Source organism: Geotrypetes seraphini, chromosome 4 (assembly GCF_902459505.1).
Source record: "Geotrypetes seraphini chromosome 4, aGeoSer1.1, whole genome shotgun sequence".
In the NCBI taxonomy this organism is placed as follows: Eukaryota; Metazoa; Chordata; class Amphibia; order Gymnophiona; family Dermophiidae; genus Geotrypetes; species Geotrypetes seraphini.
Window position 1 is genome coordinate 147,194,514 of NC_047087.1, and position 19,711 is coordinate 147,214,224.

Genomic DNA, 19,711 nt, shown 5'->3' on the forward strand with positions numbered 1-19,711 from the left:
TGAGACCTGAGGAAGGCCGCCACTACAATAAGGCTCTTGGTGAACACCCTGGGCGATGAAGCAAGGCCAAAAGGAAGCACCTTGTACTGATAGTGACGGTGCTGTATCTGAAATCGCAGGTAGCGACGTGAAGTCGGATTGATTGGGATGTGAGTGTAGGCCTCTTTGAGGTCCAGGGAACATAGCCAGTCGTGTTGAGAGAGAAGAGGGTACAGCGTGGCAAGGGAGAGCATTCTGAACTTCTCCCTGACCAGACACTTGTTGAGGTCTCTGAGATCGAGAATGGGACGAAGGTCTCCTGTCTTCTTGGGAACCAGGAAGTAGCGGGAGTAGAAACCCTGACCCCTTTGGGCCGGAGGCACTTCTTCGATGGCATTGAGGAGAAGGAGGGATTGGACCTCCCTCAGGAGGAGGGGGGTTTGGGAGGAGTGAGAAGCAGACTCTATGGGAGGATTATCTGGTGGAAGTCTGGAAGTTGAGAGAGTAGCCGTGACGAATGATGTTGAGGACCCACTGGTCCGATGTGATGACCTCCCAACGGCTGAGAAAGATGTGGAGACGGCCTCCGATTGGTTGAGGAAGAGGCAATGAAGGTGGGAGACTGGCCATGCCCTGGAGAGAAGAGTCAAAAGGGCTGAGAGGGTTTGGACGGTGGGAGAGGCTTGGCAGGTTGGTTGGATTGAGACCGAGCCTGGGTGTGGTGTTGCTGACGGGGCCGCCGAGGTTGTTGTGAGGGCGGATTTAGCGGCCTGGCTGAGAACCTGCATTGGTATGAGGACTGTGGCCGGTAAGGTCGAGCAGGTGGAGCCTTTTTCTTGGGTTTAACCAGGTGTCCCATCTGGTCTCATGGGCCGAGAGTTTCTGGGTAGTGGAATCCAGAGACTCCCCAAAAAGTTCATCCCCAAGACAGGGAGCGTTGGCTAGATGGTCTTGGTGATTGATGTCCAAATCAGATACTCGGAGCCAAGCTAGGCGGCGCATGGCGACAGCAATGGCAGAGGCACGAGAGGTCAGCTCAAAAGAATCATAGATAGAGCGTACCATAAATTTCCTCAGTTGAAGGAGACTGGAAATTTGTTGCTGGAAGAATGGAACCTTTCTCTCAGGAATATACTTTTGAAGGGCGGACAGCTGTTGGACCAGGTGTTTCATGTAAAATGAAAAATGGAAGGTGTAATTGTTCGCCCTGTTGGCCAGCATGGCATTCTGGTAGAGCCTTTTGCCAAACTTGTCCATAGTTTTGCCTTCTCTGCCAGGAGGGGTGGAGGCATAAACACTGGCACCCTGAGTCTTCTTTAAGGTGGACTCAACAAGGAGAGACTCATGGGGCAATTGGGGTTTGTCAAACCCCGGGATAGGGATAACCCGGTAAAGGCTATCTAACTTACGGGGAGCCCCGGGGACTGTGAGGGGATTCTCCCAGTTTTTATAAAAGGTTTCCCGTAGTATGTCATGCACGGGTAACTTGAGGAACTCCTTAGGTGGTTGTTCAAAATCCAGGGCCTCCAAAAAGGCTTGGGATTTTTTGGAGTCAGACTCTAGAGGGAGCGATAAAGCCGCTGACATCTCCCTGAGGAACTTGGAGAATGATGATTGCTCAGGTTTGGAAATGGTATCGGGTGCTGAGGGTTCCTCGTCCGATGAGGAGACATCCTCCTCGGTACCGGGAGGGGATTCTTCCCATAAGTCCGGGTCCCGGACCTCCGGTTGTACATGCCGAGAAACCGGGGTGGAAGGCTCGGTATGGTGGGTCTTAGATAGAGACTTGCCCGAGCGTACCGAAACGGTACCGGGAGAGGACGATCGGTGTCGGTCCCGGTCCCTGGAAGAATGGTGCCCTGCCCGATCCCGAGGGGGATCTGTAGTGGTATGTAAAGGAACTACAGGATGGGCGCGGAGCTGTTCAGTCGAGAGCATCGGCATGGAGGCATTAAGTGGCCCCGATGGGGTGGATACCGATGGTTCGGTGTGGGGCTCGGGCCGGTCTGGTACCGGAAGGAGCGGTGCCAGGATAGTGGGTAACAGGTGCTGGAGTTGATGCTGCAGCTGTTCCTGTAATTGCTTCTGGAGGATGGCCACGATGCGGTCATCTAGGGGTGGCACCGGAACCGCTTTCTTTTGTTTCGGTTCCATAGGTGCCGCTCCACGCCCCGGCGATGAGGAGGCCGATGACGAGGCACTCACCGATATCGGGGCGGAGCGTTTCCGGGGTCGGCGAGAAGCCGGTAAGGACGGTGCCGCCACTGTGGCTGGGGGGCGCTCGAGGGAAGAGGAAGGCTTCTTAGCCGGCTTACCTGGCGCCAGCGGCGCCAATGTCGGATCGGGTGGTGTCGAAGTGGTGGGAGCCGATTTTGGTGGTACCGCCGTCGACGCCGTGGATTCCATCGCAGATCCGGTGCCGAATAGGATCTTCTGCTGGATCTGGCGATTTTTAAGTGTCCGTTTTTTAAGAGTGGCACAGCGGGTGCAGGAATCCGCCCGATGCTCAGGACCCAAACACTGCAAGCACCAGTTGTGTGGGTCAGTGAGGGAGATCGGGCGTGCACACCGCTGGCACTTCTTAAAACCGGGCTGCGGGAGCATGAATGGGAATACTGCCTCCGCAAAATCGAACCCCGAGGCCTGTATAGTGGCAACAGGCCCCGCTGGGGCTAGTTCGAAAAAGAAGAAAAAATTTGTTTTTTGTTTTTTTTTTTAGAAAAAAAGGAACCCGAAGGTAAGAAAATAAAATAACAGGGAAAATTTCGCGAGCGGGAAGGCAAAGGAAAGATTTCAACGTTCGTTGAAAAAACACACGTCTTCTTCGCTCTGCGGAAACGAAGAAACTGGGGACCACGCACTCCTCTGTCGGGCGGGAAGGCACTCGCGCATGCGCGGTGCGGCCAACTAGAATTTTCTAGTTAAAAAGGTCCGTACCGGGGCTCCGTCGGTGACGTCACCCATACGTAAAGAATATGCTGCCTGCTTGTCCTGGGATAAAGTATGATTTCAATTACCCTAACATTGATTGGTTAAATGTTACATCAGGGAGTGCTAGGGAGGTAAAATTCCTAGATGATAATAATTATTTATTTTCTTGTATACCGCCCAACCAATAGTTCACAACAGGAAGAAGACTTAGGTTGAGTGGTCATGCAACTACTTAACAGTTTGGCCAGTGGAGGAGGCTTCTAATGTTTCCAATGCTCCGCTCAGATGCTTCGCAAAGCTGCGCCGTTGCCACAGACGGTTTTAAGTATCTCCCCGCTGGATCGGGGGAGGGGCGGAGCAGGACTCACATGCCCTGTAGTAGCGGGGCTCTGCAAATTGGTCGGCCTGCTGGTTTCGGTGCGGGAAGTAGATATCACTTATCTCCCTCGCTTGTTTAATAGCCAATAACAAGGGTTCCAGAACAATATGAAATAGCAAAGGAAATAATTAAATTTATTTACAAACTTACAGATGTTCCTATAATGAAATCTACTTTGCAGTCCTTATGGTTAAACTCCAAGATTCAAATAGGCGGTGCTGGGATCGCTTGGAAGAATTGGATGCAGGCATGTATTCGGACATTAGATGATGTTATATCTAATGGAAATCTGCTTGATTTTTCATAGCTGCAACATTCATTTGGAATTTTAAAATCTCGTTGCATTTGAAGCAGGCTATTCACAGTGGGTTCCCTGAATGGAAAAATTTAAAAACTTATTTTAGCCTGCAGATCCTTTGCTACCAAACTGATCTAGTAGGACATCAGGCTGCCCAGTGGTACAAATTGATTTCTAGATTTTTGACTAAAAAGCCAAAAAATAGTCTTAAGAGACATCTGGAGCATCAAGATAAAACAGTATATTTCTGTATCTCGTTGGCCACGAATTTGAACTTGGAGGTTGAAATGTACAGCGTCAGCGTACAGCGTCGGCGGGAGGTGGGCCGACCTAGACCTAGTGTGCAGCAGGTATAGCCAAAACCTTAGGCAGATTGCCTAGTCGGCACTTATATGTTTTGACTTAGATGAAGTCAAATCAGGTCTAAGTGCCGAAAAAGGGGCCGCTGAGCTGATCGTGGCTGCTGCGATCAGCTCAGCAGCCCCAGCAACCTGCCTACCCCCTACAGCAATAATTGCGGGTTTGGGGGGGCGGTCGTGGGGGGGTTGTGTCGAGGGCAGGAGGGCCTGGGATCCCTCCTGCCCATATTGTAGTGGAGGGTGGGGGTCTACCTGGGCAGGAGGGGTTGGGCTCCCTCCTGCCCGATCTTATAGGGGGTGGGGGCGAGAGGCCAGGAGGGCTTGAGCTCCCTCCTGGTCCCATCGGACTTGGTGGGGGGGACTAGAGATCGCGGGGCAGGTTGGCTTGGGCTCCCTCCTGCCCCAAACTTAATCAGGGGTGCTGCGGGGCAAGAGGGCTTGGACTCCCTCTGCCCTAATCTTCATTGGGGGTTCGGGGGGTGCCGCAGGGCAAGAGGGCATTGACTCCCTCTTGCCCTGATGTCATTGGGGATGTCATGGGTGCCACAGGGCAGAGGGCTTGGACTCCCTCTTGCCCAGATGTCGTGGGGGGGGGTGGATTCTGTAACCGATGTTGTTTTTGATGGACACTGGTTACAGAATCCAGCTTTTAGGCGAAGGACTGGCTCCTCCTTCGCCTAAAAGCCCTTGTGTTGGACGTTTGAGGCTCAGGCGTTTTTTTGGTTTATTATGGGGTATAAGTTTAGATGTAGTGTGGTGGTCTGGGCATTTAAACAGCTGAACCGTAGAGGCAGGCCATTATCAAAAAAAAAAACTCGTTTTGGACATTTTTTTTTATTATGGACATTTTCCCTGCTTCTGCTTTCAACGTTTATGCCCCTCCACAGGGATAATTCTATAAATTGTCTCTTCCTTTTTGCCCCAATGAAGCATGAGGTATGTAAAATCTATAACTACATCTGAATGCCATGATTCTGTTAAAAGGTGCACCCATTTACATCAGAAGTGGATGCATCTAAATGCACCAAAAAACGTGCACAGCTTACAGTATTCTATAAACTGCACATGCTGATTATTGGCACAAGTTTTGAGCAGAAGCAAGAGTAAGTGGTATTTATTCTGCAGTTACACTTTCCTTATAGAGAATTGTCCTTCGAGGTTTCAGAGGGGCTAGTTGACTTGGGCCATTATATAATAAAAAATAAGCATCTAGTTTATTTGACCCCTTTTATAATGAAAGATGTGCCACAATCTGATCTACAGGCTTCCATTTGCTGCAGCCTTGGCATTGAGTTGTATTAAGAACAGATGCCTCCCATGTAGGACACTCAATGCTCATTATACTTCAAAGGAAGGGGAGAAATCATATCAAATTAACTTCCTAGAACTAACAGCAATCTTTAGTACCCACAGAGCTAATGCTACTGTTAAAACACAGTACAACTTCCTTTCTCTCACGTGCACAGAAAACCACAATATACAGTACACAGATGCTCTCATGAAACCCATACATAAAATCTTCCTTTCTCACTCACAACACAGACACATAAACTACTTGTAAGTAACATGATTTGGGAAGAAGAAGAATAAGGGAGTTGGAGCAGGAGGAAGAGTGGATGAGACGTGAACTCTGGAAGGAACAGAGGGGGGCAGAACCTTAGAAGTGACTGTGGGAATGAAGATGGGGATAAAAGACTTGAGCACTTGAGAAGGGACCAAAGGGAGAGATCTTGAAGGCCATGAGGGGGGCATCAGGCAACAAACTTGAGAAGAGTGGTAAGCACTGACTTCACAAAGGGGGGGAATGGAACACTGCATCTACTTACTGGCTGGGACATACATTAGCTCCAACGGCAGAAGGCCCTTATTCCCATACACTTATTCCCATCTATTCAGTGCCGGTGCTCAGAAATAGTCTGGCATTAATTATGCCCATGGTGGTCAGCATTTTTAAAAAATACTGATTGCTACAGGCTGAATATGACCAATTTTTTTTTCAAAAACTATGTCTTTAAAGCTGATCAGCATTCACCTAGTATTTCTGTTCCCTTTGGGTACCTTTTACTAAATCGCAGAAGACCTTCTTACTGCGGGCTGGCAAGGTAAATGCTCCAATGTTCATTCAATTCCTACGTATGAGCGTCATAGCATTTACCTTGCTTAGAGAGTTGCGCGGGGACAGAAATCCTACCCGTCCCCATCAAAGTCCCACCCGTCCCCGTGAGGAATCCCACCCGTCCCCACCCGTCCCCGTGAGGAATCCCTCCATCCCCGCAAGGAATCCCCTCTGTCACCACCCGTCCCCGCGAGGAATCCCCTCCGTCCCCGCCCGTCCCTATAAACTTCAGAAATAGTTATTTCATTTAATTATGCTACTGAATTAAAGGCTCTGGTAGAAACCCATTTACAAATAAGCAAAGAGACTTTATTAATTTGGAAATATTAATTGGAAAGAATACATACTTTGTAAACGGGTTTCTACCAGAGCCTCTAATGTTTATAAATTTTTATCAACACAACTAATATACTACTTTATCCTGAAGCAAAAAAAAAAAGAAATAGAATTTTTTTCCTACCTTTGTTGCCTGGTTTCTGCTTTCCTCATGTTCACATTCAATTCCTTCATCCACTATCTCTGTTCTCTCTGCATCTTCAATTTGCTCTGTTACTGTGCCTCTCTCTTTCTCCCCCCTTCCAAATTGGTCTGGCACCCATCTTCTTCCCTCCGCTCCCCCCATAGTCTGGCATCTCTGTTTTCTTCCCTGCAAGTGTCTTCGCCCCACTCTCTCTTCCCCATTTCCCTTCAGCGTCTTCTCCCCACTCTCTCTTCCCCATTTCCTTTCAGCGTCCTTCTCCCCCCATCTTCCCCATGTCCTGTTAGCGTCCTTCTCCTCCCTCTGTCTTCCCCATGTGCTTTCAGTATCCTTCTTACCCTCTGTCTTCCCTTTGTCCTTTCAGCGTCCTTCTCCCCCCTCAGTTTTACCCATTTCCCTTAAGCGTCTTTTCCTCTCCACTCCACCTTTCCTCCCTTTCTCCATCCATGCCCCTTACCTTCGTGGCGCTTCCCCGCCCGCCCGACAACAGAACAGGCCCGGTCCGACAAACCTCCCTGCCCTGAATCCATCTGCTGTAAGAAGGTAATTTAGATTTGCAGCTACAGGGCAGGGAGGTTTATAAGACCGGGCCTGTTGTTGGTCAGTCGGTCGGGGGAAAGCGCCACGAAGGTAAGGGGATCTGGCCGGCTCTGCACCCCCCCTAAGGCTGCCCCGGGGCAGACCTCCCCCTCCCGCCCCCCCCCCCTTGGTATGCCACTGCCTTGAATTTTCCCTACCTGCCCTGCCGCAGCACACAGCCGACCCGGAAGTCTTCCCAATGTCAGCTTAAGCCCTTCCTCCAACGTCAGCACTAACATTGTGGAAGACTTCTGGGTCGGCTGTGTGTTGCGGCAGGGCAGGTAGGGAAAAGAAGACGAGCCTCGCGGCTCGAGTACATCCAACCCCGCAGGAACCCCGTGACCCTAGGGGGCGTCCCCACGGGATCCCTGCGACCCTAGGGGGCATCCCTACGGGATCCCTGTGACCCGAAGGGGGAACCCGCGGGATCCCCATAGGTCCCGCAGGATTCCTGTCGTCCCCGTTCCCGTGCAGCTCTCTAACCTTGCTGGCCCATGGTAAGAAGCTCTTCTGCAGTTTAGTAAAACCCAGGGTATATAAGGTACATAGCCACACAGCATTACCAAATCAACATCTGTTATCACCATACCTAAAGTTGTGCTAGAAACAATGAAGACAAGAGAATGAAATACAAGGGAAAATAAAAAAATGAATAAAAAACAAACCAAAGAAAAAAAATCAGGTAGATGCATTTAGCACAATTTGGCAAGCCTTTTTATTATTATTTTTGGCAAGAGAAAATTAAAAATGAAAACTAAGTTAATGCTGGTAACTTCACAAATCTAGGTAATGTTACTATATTTTTTAAAAGTTTATTTTTATAAGTTTCAATTGAGTGCTGCTCTACATATAAGATTGTACAAGACCAGGAACCATTACATATGGAAAAATCATGCTGTCTGCTAGGAAAAAAAATTGCAGCGTAAATAGCCTATCATTCATAATACACAAAAGAAAAGTCCCAGAAACCAGTTCTGCACAAATTGTTTTCTTTTTGATCTATGCTACGATGGTTAATGTATTTTACAAATTTTAGAGTCTCTTTGTCTCTGTAGATCAGTGCCAAGGCGTTATTCTCCGGAATCACGGTGAGAAGCTGAAAAAAAGAACACAATGTTTAGTAGTGCCAGTTTTTTTGGCAGTGAGTAAGAAAATCATGATATATCTGTGGAAGTATTCCCTAGGAAAAGTTTACTAGGTCTCAAATTATGAGATTTACTAATACCATAAAACATTCTTTAAGTTTTCCTATCAAATAGTATCAGCATCCCAATTTACTTAGCCTTACTTAGCAGGGAAAGGAAACACCACAACAATGGTTATGGTTTACTCATGAGAGTATAACAGGGAGTACAATCTAAAGTAGAAGGAATAGAACATCATAAATTGGATAGGACAGAAGAAGCAAAGAGAAGAGAATGAGATAATGTATTTAGGGAACAATCTTTCAGAAGTCACAGGACAAAATTCAACCAAGAGATTAAGAATCAGTCATTTGATTTTGCTGCATATATTTTTGGGGTCATATATCTGAGAAGAAAAAGACTGCCAGTGGTTTCAAGAACTGCTCTTGGTATAGACACATAACATCAACTACAAGGATAGTTTGAAAAGTTTGGTAAAAAAAAAAAGCAAGTTAAATAACGTGTTTGGGCATAATCAATAGAACATATACAAGCATGTGTACGTCGCCGGCACTAAACATTTTTTGGAACGTATTGATTACCAAAAGATGTCCAACTCATTTGATGTCCAAAGTATTTTTCCTCCATCCATTAGTTGTCCTGGCACATATCCTAGTGATGTCACAACATTGTCACACAGTCCTCAACAACGTCCTACATGTCCATATGTATATACCATGCATGTGGAATTGCGATCCTTGTGGGTGTAGTAGTGGTGTGAGGAGCTAGGAGGCTTTTAGGAGTGAGTAGGAGGAGAATAGTGATTTATATCGATTTTTGAGTGGTGTTGACTGCTTGGTTGGAGAGTGATTCTGTAAGTGGCAGTGTGAGAGAGAGAGTCTGTAAGGGTGACAGACAGGAGAAACTGTGAGTGATTGTGAGAGTGAAAGATTGTACAGTGAGGAAGGATGTGATAGGAAGAGTGTGTGACAACCACAGTGAGTCTGTGAGAGAGTGTGTGTGTGTGAGAGGATGTATGAGTGAAAGTGGATGTGATGGTGGAGAGAAGGGAGCCCAATTACTCCCTAGGGGAGACTGAGTCCCTAGTGGAGTTCTGCCTCAGAAATGAGGCTAGGGTCTACAGCCACAATAACCGTAGACCAGCACGTGCTGTCGCCATGAGGGTCTGGGCAAGGAACCGTGACACCCTCCATAGGTGAGCATCACCAGTATCCATCACTTTGTAAGGCCACACAGGTAGCCAGTGTTCCTTAAGGCTCAAAAACTGTCAGGTATTGGCTCCTTCCCCTCCTTCTTGCAAGCAGCCTCTTGGTTATTGTGTATTAAATAAATATATATCACAGAAAAATAGGAATCGGAATAGATAGATAGAGAGAGAGAGAAAGAAAAATATATAGATGTCATAGATATATATAGACAGATAACCATATCTTTGCAGGCAGATGTTTCATATGTCCCTACCACCTCATCAGAATATGCATGACAGATGTGATGTGCTCAGTGCCCTCATAACCCTGCATATGTTTGAATGGTGGATGCAAAGGACTGCCACTTTACCCCATTCTTCACAATGTTCTTCTTGCAGGCGGTATGGGGGTGTTCCGCGATCTGGAGTCCCTGAGGCGCAGGTACCGCAGGATCAATAGGGACAATCCAGCCCTCATCCGGCGCAGTGCCAGCTCTCTACAACTGGCCAGATCTATCATGTCTTATATGTGATGCTCCTACTGCTTCTCTGCACCTGCTATTTCCATGATTTTCCCCAATGAGATGACATGGGAAGAATTGTGGCAGGGGAAAGGAAGAAGGCATATATGCACATCACCCATTGCTTAGAACAGAGAAATTCTCTCACACACTTTTATATATATATATATATATGGATAATTGATGCAGGTTGGCAAACGTTAGAAAACAAAAAAAACTTTAACCAACAGTGGCTACCTAACCCTGCTGCTGCAGCACCTCAATCCAAATGCCTACACCACAGTATCAACTGACAAAAGGGAAACGGATAAAAGACTACAGAGTAAGAGAGGCCACTCATTATGTCCCTGGCCCTTTGAAATCATAACCCCCTCAAATCCCCCCATACTGCACTCTTAGTATACACCACAGTCAGTTGCACAGGTTGGGCAGGTGCCTTGTAAGACATACCAGAAACCCTGAAACCTGCATGTCACTATCAAATTCAAAATATCTGTGGTTCATAGCTGCACCTGTCAGGGTTCAATCCTATGTCATGTCATTGCTGCCACCTCTCAAAGCTCACTTTCTTGTGAATGTGCTATTCCTTGCCAGCTGTTCTAGTATGCAACCCGAGACAAAAAAAGTGGGGAAGGGACACTGGTCAGACCACTGAGTGAACAAATATGTTAATTAATTTCAGTGAAAATTTGCACAGGTATCCAGTATATGTTATATTACAAAGGACTTTTATATGCCTGCCACGTTTTGGTTAGATGTATACCTGAGCAAATTTTCACTGAAATTAATTAACATATTTTTTCACACAGTGGTCTGACCAGTGTCCCTTCCCTACTTTTTTTGTCTCCATAGTTTGCCCATGAGGTTGCTTTTTTTTTTTTTTCTTCTGTGTATTGTTTGATACTAGTATGCAACCCATGCATGATGTGGTCATCCTAACTTAATATTCTTACTGCACACAGGGCAAGCACATGCTGAGTACTGAAGAGGTGGGCTAGGAGCTGGGCCAGGAGGCAGTAGAGGAGGTGGTGGCAGATGCTCCATGGGAGGTGGCAGCATCTGAGGCCAGTCTGCCAGATGATGATGTGTCGGAGGTGATGGCTGTGGCAGCGGTGGCAGAGGAGGATATTGTTGTTGAGCAGGGCTCATGGGAGGTCCCTGATGAATACCCAGACATGCCCCCACTTGAAGGGGATGAAGATATGGCAACGGGGGCAGCTGGCTTCAACGCCCTGCTGTGTAGGAAGTACCCCCAATAGTCACCCCCCTCAGGATAATGGTGACCTGGTGGACACTGTGAGGCACATGCGCCATGAACATCAGGAGGGGTTGAGGGAACACAGGCTGATCCTCCTGCAGATTGTCAGCCTTCTGCATCAGCTGGTTGGCATATTCCAGGAGCCTCTGTAGGCGGCAAAGGGGCTGATGTGTCATTGAGGCCCCGATCAAGTTACCAACAGCGTCCAGGGCAGCTCACAAATAGCTGGCAGAAACCCAATGACTGAAAGGACATTACAAGGCCTCTCCTTACCATATTCTGGGGACTTTATCAACTGCATCACATTGGGATATATGAATATATGTACTGGGATGTTCTCAACCTACTTGAGGTTACTGGCTGTTGTGTAAAATGCTGTCACCACATTCTCTGTCAATGATAGCAAGTGTTGAGATGTGATATAGAGAAGTAAACAACAAGGTGATGGTTAAGGTGTGGAATAGTTTCATGAAAATGTGTGTTCCAATCTCCTGTGACTAGGGTAGGGAGACATGCATATGGTGGGACAATGCTGACCTCAATAAAGAGTACCCTCCCCATATCAGCGGAAATGAGGTATCAGAGGGGCAAGATTCTCCTTTAAATTATAAGACCTAACCACTAAATGGAATGTGGTGAGGAGCCCATAAAGATTGACACATTGAGAAAGTGGGAATGGGAATTCTATGCTGCTTTAATGAGGTTACACCTTTAAATGGGTTAAAATATCTTCTAATACCTATGGGAAGATGACCAGGCCAGGGGCACAGGGAGCACCCTTGAAACTTGAGGCCACAACCTCTGGAGACAGAGGCAGCTGCACTACCAGTGTAGGCCAGCCTTCACTGAAAAATGCTGTCTTTAAAAAAAAAATAGAAGGCAGGAGTAGCAATTTTGGTGAATAAAAAATGTAGTGCTATATTTAAGATGATTGCTGCTGATCCTTCAGGGATGTGGTTACATGTAGATATGAGCCTGGGAAATATTACGCTGGCGCTTTTCAATGTATATGCACCTAATTCAAACCAATTTGAATTTTATAATTTCTACAACCATTGTTGCTACCACTGGCTGCTTCTAATTTAGTTGTGGCTGTGGATTTTAATGCTGTTATAGATCCTTTAATGGATAAAAAAACCTAGCAGAATTATGAAGTCATTAGGATTAGAGAATTTGGTTCAAAATTGTGATTTGAAAGATATATGGTGAATATTTCATTTTAATGATCGGGAATTTTCTTTTTGCTCCCATGTTCATAAATCTTTTTCCAGAACAGATTATATATTTGTTTCAGATACATTAGTTCAATAAGTAACACAAGCCTCCATAGATCCAATTATTTTGTCTGATCATGGAGGGGTGTGGATTAAAGTTAAAATAAGTGATCAAGATAATAGTAGACCTATATGGAGATTTGATAATACATTGCTTGCAGAACCAAATTTCATAGAGGAAATTCAGTTAAAAATAAATGATTATTTTCAAATTAATAATACGGAAAATATCTCCATGGAAACTCTTGGGGATGCTTTTAAGGCAACCATGAGAGGCCAAATTATTTCTTTTTCGACATATATTAAAAAAACAAATAAAAAAAACAATTTTCCAGTTTGGAACAAGACATTAGGATTTTAAAATCAAAATTGATTGATAAATGGGAATATTCTACACTACAGGACCTCTTAAAAGCTAAATGGAAATATAATGAGATTTCTTCTAAACTGATAAGAAAAGATTTATTTTCTCAACAGGCATTGTATTATGGAAATTCAAATAAGACAGGAATATTATTGGCAAACTATCTAAAAGCAAAAAAAATAAAAAACAAAAATAGTGGCGGTAAAAGATGAAAAAGGGAATACTCATACTCAAATTGGTCCTATTCTAAAACAATTTTTAAAGTTTTATAAAGTTCTATATTCTTCTGAGCCTTATTTAGATAAAGAAAAGGATGGATTAGAATTTTAAAATTCAATTAAGGGACCAAAAATTCCTGAACATATAAAAGAAAGTTTAGAAAAGCCAATAACACTAAAAGAATTGCAAACAGCATTGAAGTCCCTTAGAGTTGGATCCGCTCCAAGTGGAGATGGTTTCACAGTAGAGTTTTATAAATCTTTTCAAATTACTCTATTACCTCATTTGTTAAATTTATATCAGGATCAACTAACTAAAGATTGTATATTAGGTACTATGGCAGAATCCTTAACTACAGTTTTGCCGAAGCCAAATAGAGATCCAATGTTAGTTTCAAATTACAGGTCTATTTCTTTGATAAATGTAGATGGTAAACTTTTGGCTAAGTTATTGCTCTACGCTTAGCTAAGGCTCTCCCTTACATGAATGGAATGCACCAAAAGGGGTTCATTGCTCAAAGACATTCTTCTAATAATACTAGATTGGCTTTACATATGTTAAATTTATCAAAAGCCATCAATGACCCGGCCTTTTCTGTATCCTTGGATGCAGAGAAGACCTTTGATCGAGTGGAATGGACCTTCATGTATCAAACATTGGAGTGGTTTGGTATAGGATCAGGATTTATACAAATGATTCAAACATTGTATAGCTCCCCTGTTGCTAAATTATATATTAATAATAATTTCTTCTCTGCTGAAGGACTGGGGAGTGGCTTAAGAAAGATGGCCGCGGGTGGCTGGAGTTAGACACCACGGATGTTACCTTTGAAATGGTGAAACGAAAGTCCAAACTTCGGGTTTTTCCCGATGAATCTTTGCCAGCAGCAACGGGTCCAATGGACTCTTTTCTTCAGTGAGGGACGCCAACACAGCCGGAGGATTTCTCGGCTGGGAGAGACACGCTGGCTGAAGCGTTACAGCTCTCCCTCGAGGCAACATCTATAACCCCGGAGGAGCGGAGTCCTCCGAGTCGCCCGGGGGCGTTTAACCGGTCGATGGAAGAGCAAAGTCCTCCGAGTTGTTTGGGGGCGTTTGGCCAGTCGACAGTGGAGAAAATGTCCTGGGGTGTTTACTCTCCAGACCTGCTGAGATCGGGAGTCGGCCTAGCAGGAGGAGTGGTGAAGCCAAAGCAACCATCTGTGCATTCGGAGGAGTTGGAACAGAAATTGCCCCAGGATTTCCTGACACTGACTTCATCACCTGCTGAAGTTCCAGGTACTTTTTCATCAGAGGATCTGGGTGCTGAACTGATACCAATGCAGAGGCCCAAGGTTTTCAATATGGAGACAATTTGGGAAGCAATATCTAGTTTGCAAATCTCTTTGGGAACCCAAATGCAGCAACTTACCACACGCTAAACCTCTGTTGTGTCTGAAAATTTGGAAATGAAAAATAGGATATCCAGCGTTGAAAATAAAGTGGATGGACATGAAACTAGAATAAAAACAGTGGAGTCCCAGGCTTCGGTCTGGGTAAGAGATAGTGGAAACCTTAATTTTAAGGTGGAAATGTTGGAAAATATGACTAGAAGAAGTAATCTTCGGATTATTAACTTTCCAAAATTACCACTTATCTCAGCGCAGGATACATTTAAAAAGTATTTGAAAGAAGTTTTGAAAGTTCCCGAAACCTCCTATCCGCCTCTCACTAAAATATATTATTTACCAACCAGAGTATCTGTTCAAAAACCAAACCAGCAGAATTTGTCTGCTGATAGTTTGGATTTGACAAATTTCCTGGAGAGGTCAGGTGAAGAGATACCGGCAACTGCTACGCTACTTGTACAATTTGCTATAGATGCCGACAGGGAATGGATGCTTAAATTGTTTTTTAAGTTTAAAGATGTACCATTTATGACTAAAACAGTGAGAATGTATCCAGACGTGTCACGAATGACCCAAAAGAGAAGAAAACAATTTCTCATTTTGAGACCAAGGGTTCTGCAGTTAGGTGCGACGTTTGTACTCAGATTTCCCTGTAAATGTGTAATGACCTATCAAGGGAATAGATTTATTTTCTTTGAACCTCAGCAGTTGACAAAATTTATTTCTGCTAAAGAGCAAACTTAAAATTCTTGAGAGAATTTCAGTCTCAACCTGCTCAAGTATAAGGTTTTTGTTCTTCCCTGCTACCACCTTTTATTTTCTTTGTATTATTTGATAAAGATTTCAGCTATTGTAAGCTTTCTCCCCCCTTAATTGAGGTCTAATGATACAAACCAATAAAAATTCATATTCGGATTTAATGTTTTTTGCCGTATGAGGAAGAAAAATTTTACTTTGTTCATGTATTTCTATTGTATATTTTCATTATTGCTTATTGTCTCATTTTAATGTTTGAACTGGAGTTGTATTATTTTCTTTGTTTTGACTAATATTATGTCAATACTATAAAATGAAAATAAAGATTTAAAAAAAAAAAAATAATTTCTCAGAGTGTTTTAGTCTGCAAAAAGGTTGTCCCTTGTCTCCTTTGCTTTTTGATATTGTATTAGAACCCTTGTTATTAGCTATTCAGCAAGCGAAGGAGATGCAGGGTATTCCTTATTCAGATCGGGAATATAAAGTCTCTGCTTATGCAGATGATATTTTGCTTTATTTGAGAAATCCTGAAACAACCATTCCATGCTTGCTTGAATTGATAGAAAAATTTGGAAAATTTTCAGGATATAAAATAATTAGAGCAAATCAGAAATTCTTCCACTTAATGTCCATTGTACAAAAAAGTACTTAGGCATTTGGATAAAAAATACACTGGAAGAAACAATGAAGATAAATGAAAAATCTTTATTACAGAAGGTAACAGAAATGTGTGAGCAATGGAATCCTTTACATCTGTCTTGGTGGGGAAGAGTCCAAACTATTAAAATGATGATTTCCCCTGTGGTTTGTTATCAAATGGGTATGATAACAGTTTTTTTTCAGGGGTCCTTCTATAAAAAGTTAAATTTTATTCTTACAAAATTTATTTGGCTAGGCAAAAAGGCTAGAATTGCTTTAGTATCTTTACAAAAACCAATTACAGAGGGTGGGGTAAATTTTCCAAACTTTTATAGGTATCATCAAGCCTATATTATGCACCAGGGTATGTACTGGATCCTCCCAGAGCCCATCGACAATATCCCAGATTGGAATGGCGACTCATGTTTCCTCTGCGATTGTGCCATGTTCTCAGAATCAAAATGCCTAGATTATATAAAGACAATAAAATATTAGTAGACACATGGAAAACATTAAGATATGTGAGAAATATAACACTTATTCCAATTCACAAATCAACAAATCAAACTATATGGCTGAACTCCAAGATTCAAATTGGCAGATTTAAGGTCATCTGGAAGCATTGGATGATTGCAGGAATACGTGTATTAGAAGATATTATTTCCAATGGTAAACTGCTTGAGTTTTCACAGTTGCAACATAAATATTGCCTTAATAAATCACAAAGTTTTAGATGGCTGCAACTGAAGCAGGCCATTCAGGTGGGGTTCCCTGAGTGGAAAAATCTAAATAATCAATATCGTTTGGAGTTCTTATGCTTTCATGTGGACTTCCTAGGACACCGGGCTGCTCAGTGGTTAATTAATATCTGGATTTATGAATAAAAAAAAACAAAGACTGGTCTTAGAGACATTTGGAGCATTGAGATTAAGCAACAAATTACTACGTCTCAATGGCTACGAATTTGGTCTTGGAGGATGAGATGTACAATGTCTGCATCTATGAGACAAACTTGGTTTTTCTGTTGCATAGAGCATTGTTCGTTTATAAAAATTAGATTGCTCTAAGTCTGATAGATGGCACTGTCATCTTGAAGCAGGGACTTTAGACCAGTGTTTTTCAACTGCTGTTCCGCGGCACACTAGTGTGCCGCGAGATGTTGCCTGGTGTGCCGCAGGGCCGCCATCAGGGCAGTACTACCAGTCCTGCATTCAGGGGCCCGGAGCTGACATGGGGCCCGAGGCAGGGGCGCCAGTAGCTCGCCAAGGCAAAGTGAGTCGATCACCCAGGACTCACTTTGTCTTGGCGATCTAATCTATCGAGCCGATAAGTCTTCTTCTCCCCGACGTCAATTCTGCAGTCAGAGAGGAAGTTCGGGCCAGCCAATCGCTGCCTGGCTGGGCGGAACTTCCTCTCCGATTGCAGAATTGACGTCAGGGAGAGCATGCGTCGGCTTTGGGGCCTGTTATCCATTGGTGGGTCCTGTTCCCCGATGGCAGCGGCAGTGGCAGTGGCTTGGGGAACGGCAGGGAGAAAGAAAGAAAGGGGGCAGGCAGGGAAACAGAAGGAAAGAAGAGAAACAGAAAAAAAGAAAGAAAGGTCAGGGAGAGAGGAAGAAAAAGTTGGGGGAGGGAATGAGGTGTGGAGGAGAGAAAGCATACAGGCTGATAGAAGGGAAGAAAGATTGGATGCACAGTCAGAAGAAGAAAGTGCAACCAGAAATCACCAGACAAGGTAGGAAAAATGATTTTATTTTAAATTTAGCAAAGTGGAGGCAGTATTACCACAGTTTTCAAAGGAATTTGCCCAAATAACTTAATAGTTAACTGGGTAAATTCCCAGAGATGAAAACTTCCCTTCACTTACTATGCACAGTTCTGAATTTATATCTGCTGTCTATATTTTACAATATGGTCACCTTTTACTAAACCGCAATAGTGGTTTTTAGCGCAGGGAGCCTATGAGCGTCAAGAGCAGCGCTGGGCATTCAGCACAGCTCCCTGCGTTAAAAACTGCTATTGTGGTTTAATAAAAAGGATGGAGGGTATATTTGTCTATTTTTGTATGCTATAAAAACCAAATACAGAGAGAGACTGAGAGCTGTTGACGAAGAGCTACGTGTGTGTCTTTCTTCGATTCCAGCCAGAATATCAGCTTTGTGTTCAGCCAAACAGGCCCAGGTTTCGCACTGAATAAAGTATTTTATAATTTTTCACTATTCTGTTTACTTAATATTTCATAATAAAGTAATTATAAAATACTTTCTTTGTGTTTATTTGATTTCTATTCAAGAGAATTTCTTTATATATAGTCAATATAGGCACAGAGTTAAATTTTTTAACATTTTGTAATGGTGGTGTGCCTCGTGATTTTTTTCATGAAACAAGTGTGCCTTTGCCCAAAAAAGGTTGAAAAACACTGCTTTAGACCATTTATTGTTCTATTGTCCATTTATTATGGATTTTTGAAAATCAATTTGGGGCCAAATTAATAGTTTATTAGAAAATCATGTGGCATTATCGTATGATACAGTACTATTTGGAATGTCTATGAGAGCTAAGAGCCAAATATCTTCCAAAACTAATAAACTCTTACTTATTTTAACAGGAGTTGCCATATAAGAAATAACATGCAATTGGAAAAATTGAAATAGACTAAACTAAAGCTTTTGGTGGAATTCAGTGTGTCATATCTTTAAAAAGGGATCGAGAGGAGACCCGGGAAACTACAGGCCGGTAAGTTTGACATCGGTTCCGGGCAAGATGGTAGAAGCACCGATAAAGGACAGCATCTGTGAGCACATCGAAAAAAATGGACTAATGAAAGCGAGCCAACATGGCTTCTACAAAGGAAGATCGTGCCAAACAAACTTACTTCCCCGTAGACATCATTTATCTCGACGTCCAAAAGGCCTTTGACAAGGAACCCCATGAGCGGCTACTTAGGAAGTTGTGAAACCATGGGGTGGAAGGGGAAGTACACAGATGGGTTAAACACTAGTTGGCAGGCAGGAAGCAAAGAGTTGGAGTGAAGGGCCACTACTCGGACTGGAGGAGGGTCACGAGCGGAGTTCCGCAGGGGTCGGTACTTGGACCGCTGCTGTTCAATGTATTTATTAATGACCTTGAAACGGGGACGAAGTGTGAAGTTATAAAATTTGTGGATGACACTAAACTCTGTAGCAGGGTTAGAACTGTGGAAGAATGTGAGGACCTAAAAAAGGACCTGAACAAACTGGAGGAGTGGGCGAATAAATGGCAGTTGAACTTCAATGTAGGGAAATGCAAGGTCATGCATATAGGGAAAAAGAACCCGATTGTTCAGCTACCAAATGGGGGGATTAGTACTAGAGGGAAGTAACCTTGAAAAAGACTTGGGTGTGCTGGTGGACACAGCAATGAAGACAACGGCACAATGCGCAGCAGCCTCAAAGAAGGCAAACAGAATGTTGGGTATTATTAAGAAGGGTATTACAACCAGAACGAAGGAAGTCATCATGCCGCTGTATCACGCGATGGTGCGACTGCATCTGGAATAGTGTCCAATATTGATCGCCGTACCTAAAGAAGGACATGGAGATACTTGAGAGGGTTCAGAGAAGAGTGACAAGAATGATAAAAGGTATGGAAAACCTTTCATATGCAAACAGGTTAGAAAGGCTGGGGCTCTTCACCCTGGAGAAGCGGAGACTCAGAGGAGACATGATAGAGACTTACAAGATCATGAAGGGCATAGAGAAGGTGAAAAGGGACAGATTCTTCAGCCTATTGGGAACTACATGAACAAGGGGGCACTCGGAGAAATTGAAAGGGGACAGGTTTAGAACCAATGCTAGGAAATTTT

The 19,711-nt window shown here is 43.9% G+C and overlaps 1 protein-coding gene across 1 annotated transcript in view; it reads right to left on the minus strand.

Moving 5' to 3' along the window:
• Positions 1-7,797: 7,797 nt before the first annotated feature.
• Positions 7,798-19,711, minus strand: part of OGFOD1 (2-oxoglutarate and iron dependent oxygenase domain containing 1) — a 756,310-nt gene continuing 744,396 nt past the window's right edge. The window contains exon 13 of the mRNA XM_033941292.1: positions 7,798-8,215. Coding sequence (XP_033797183.1) covers positions 8,054-8,215 — 162 coding nt within the window. The 3' untranslated portion in view covers positions 7,798-8,053. The remainder of the gene's footprint in view (positions 8,216-19,711) is intronic.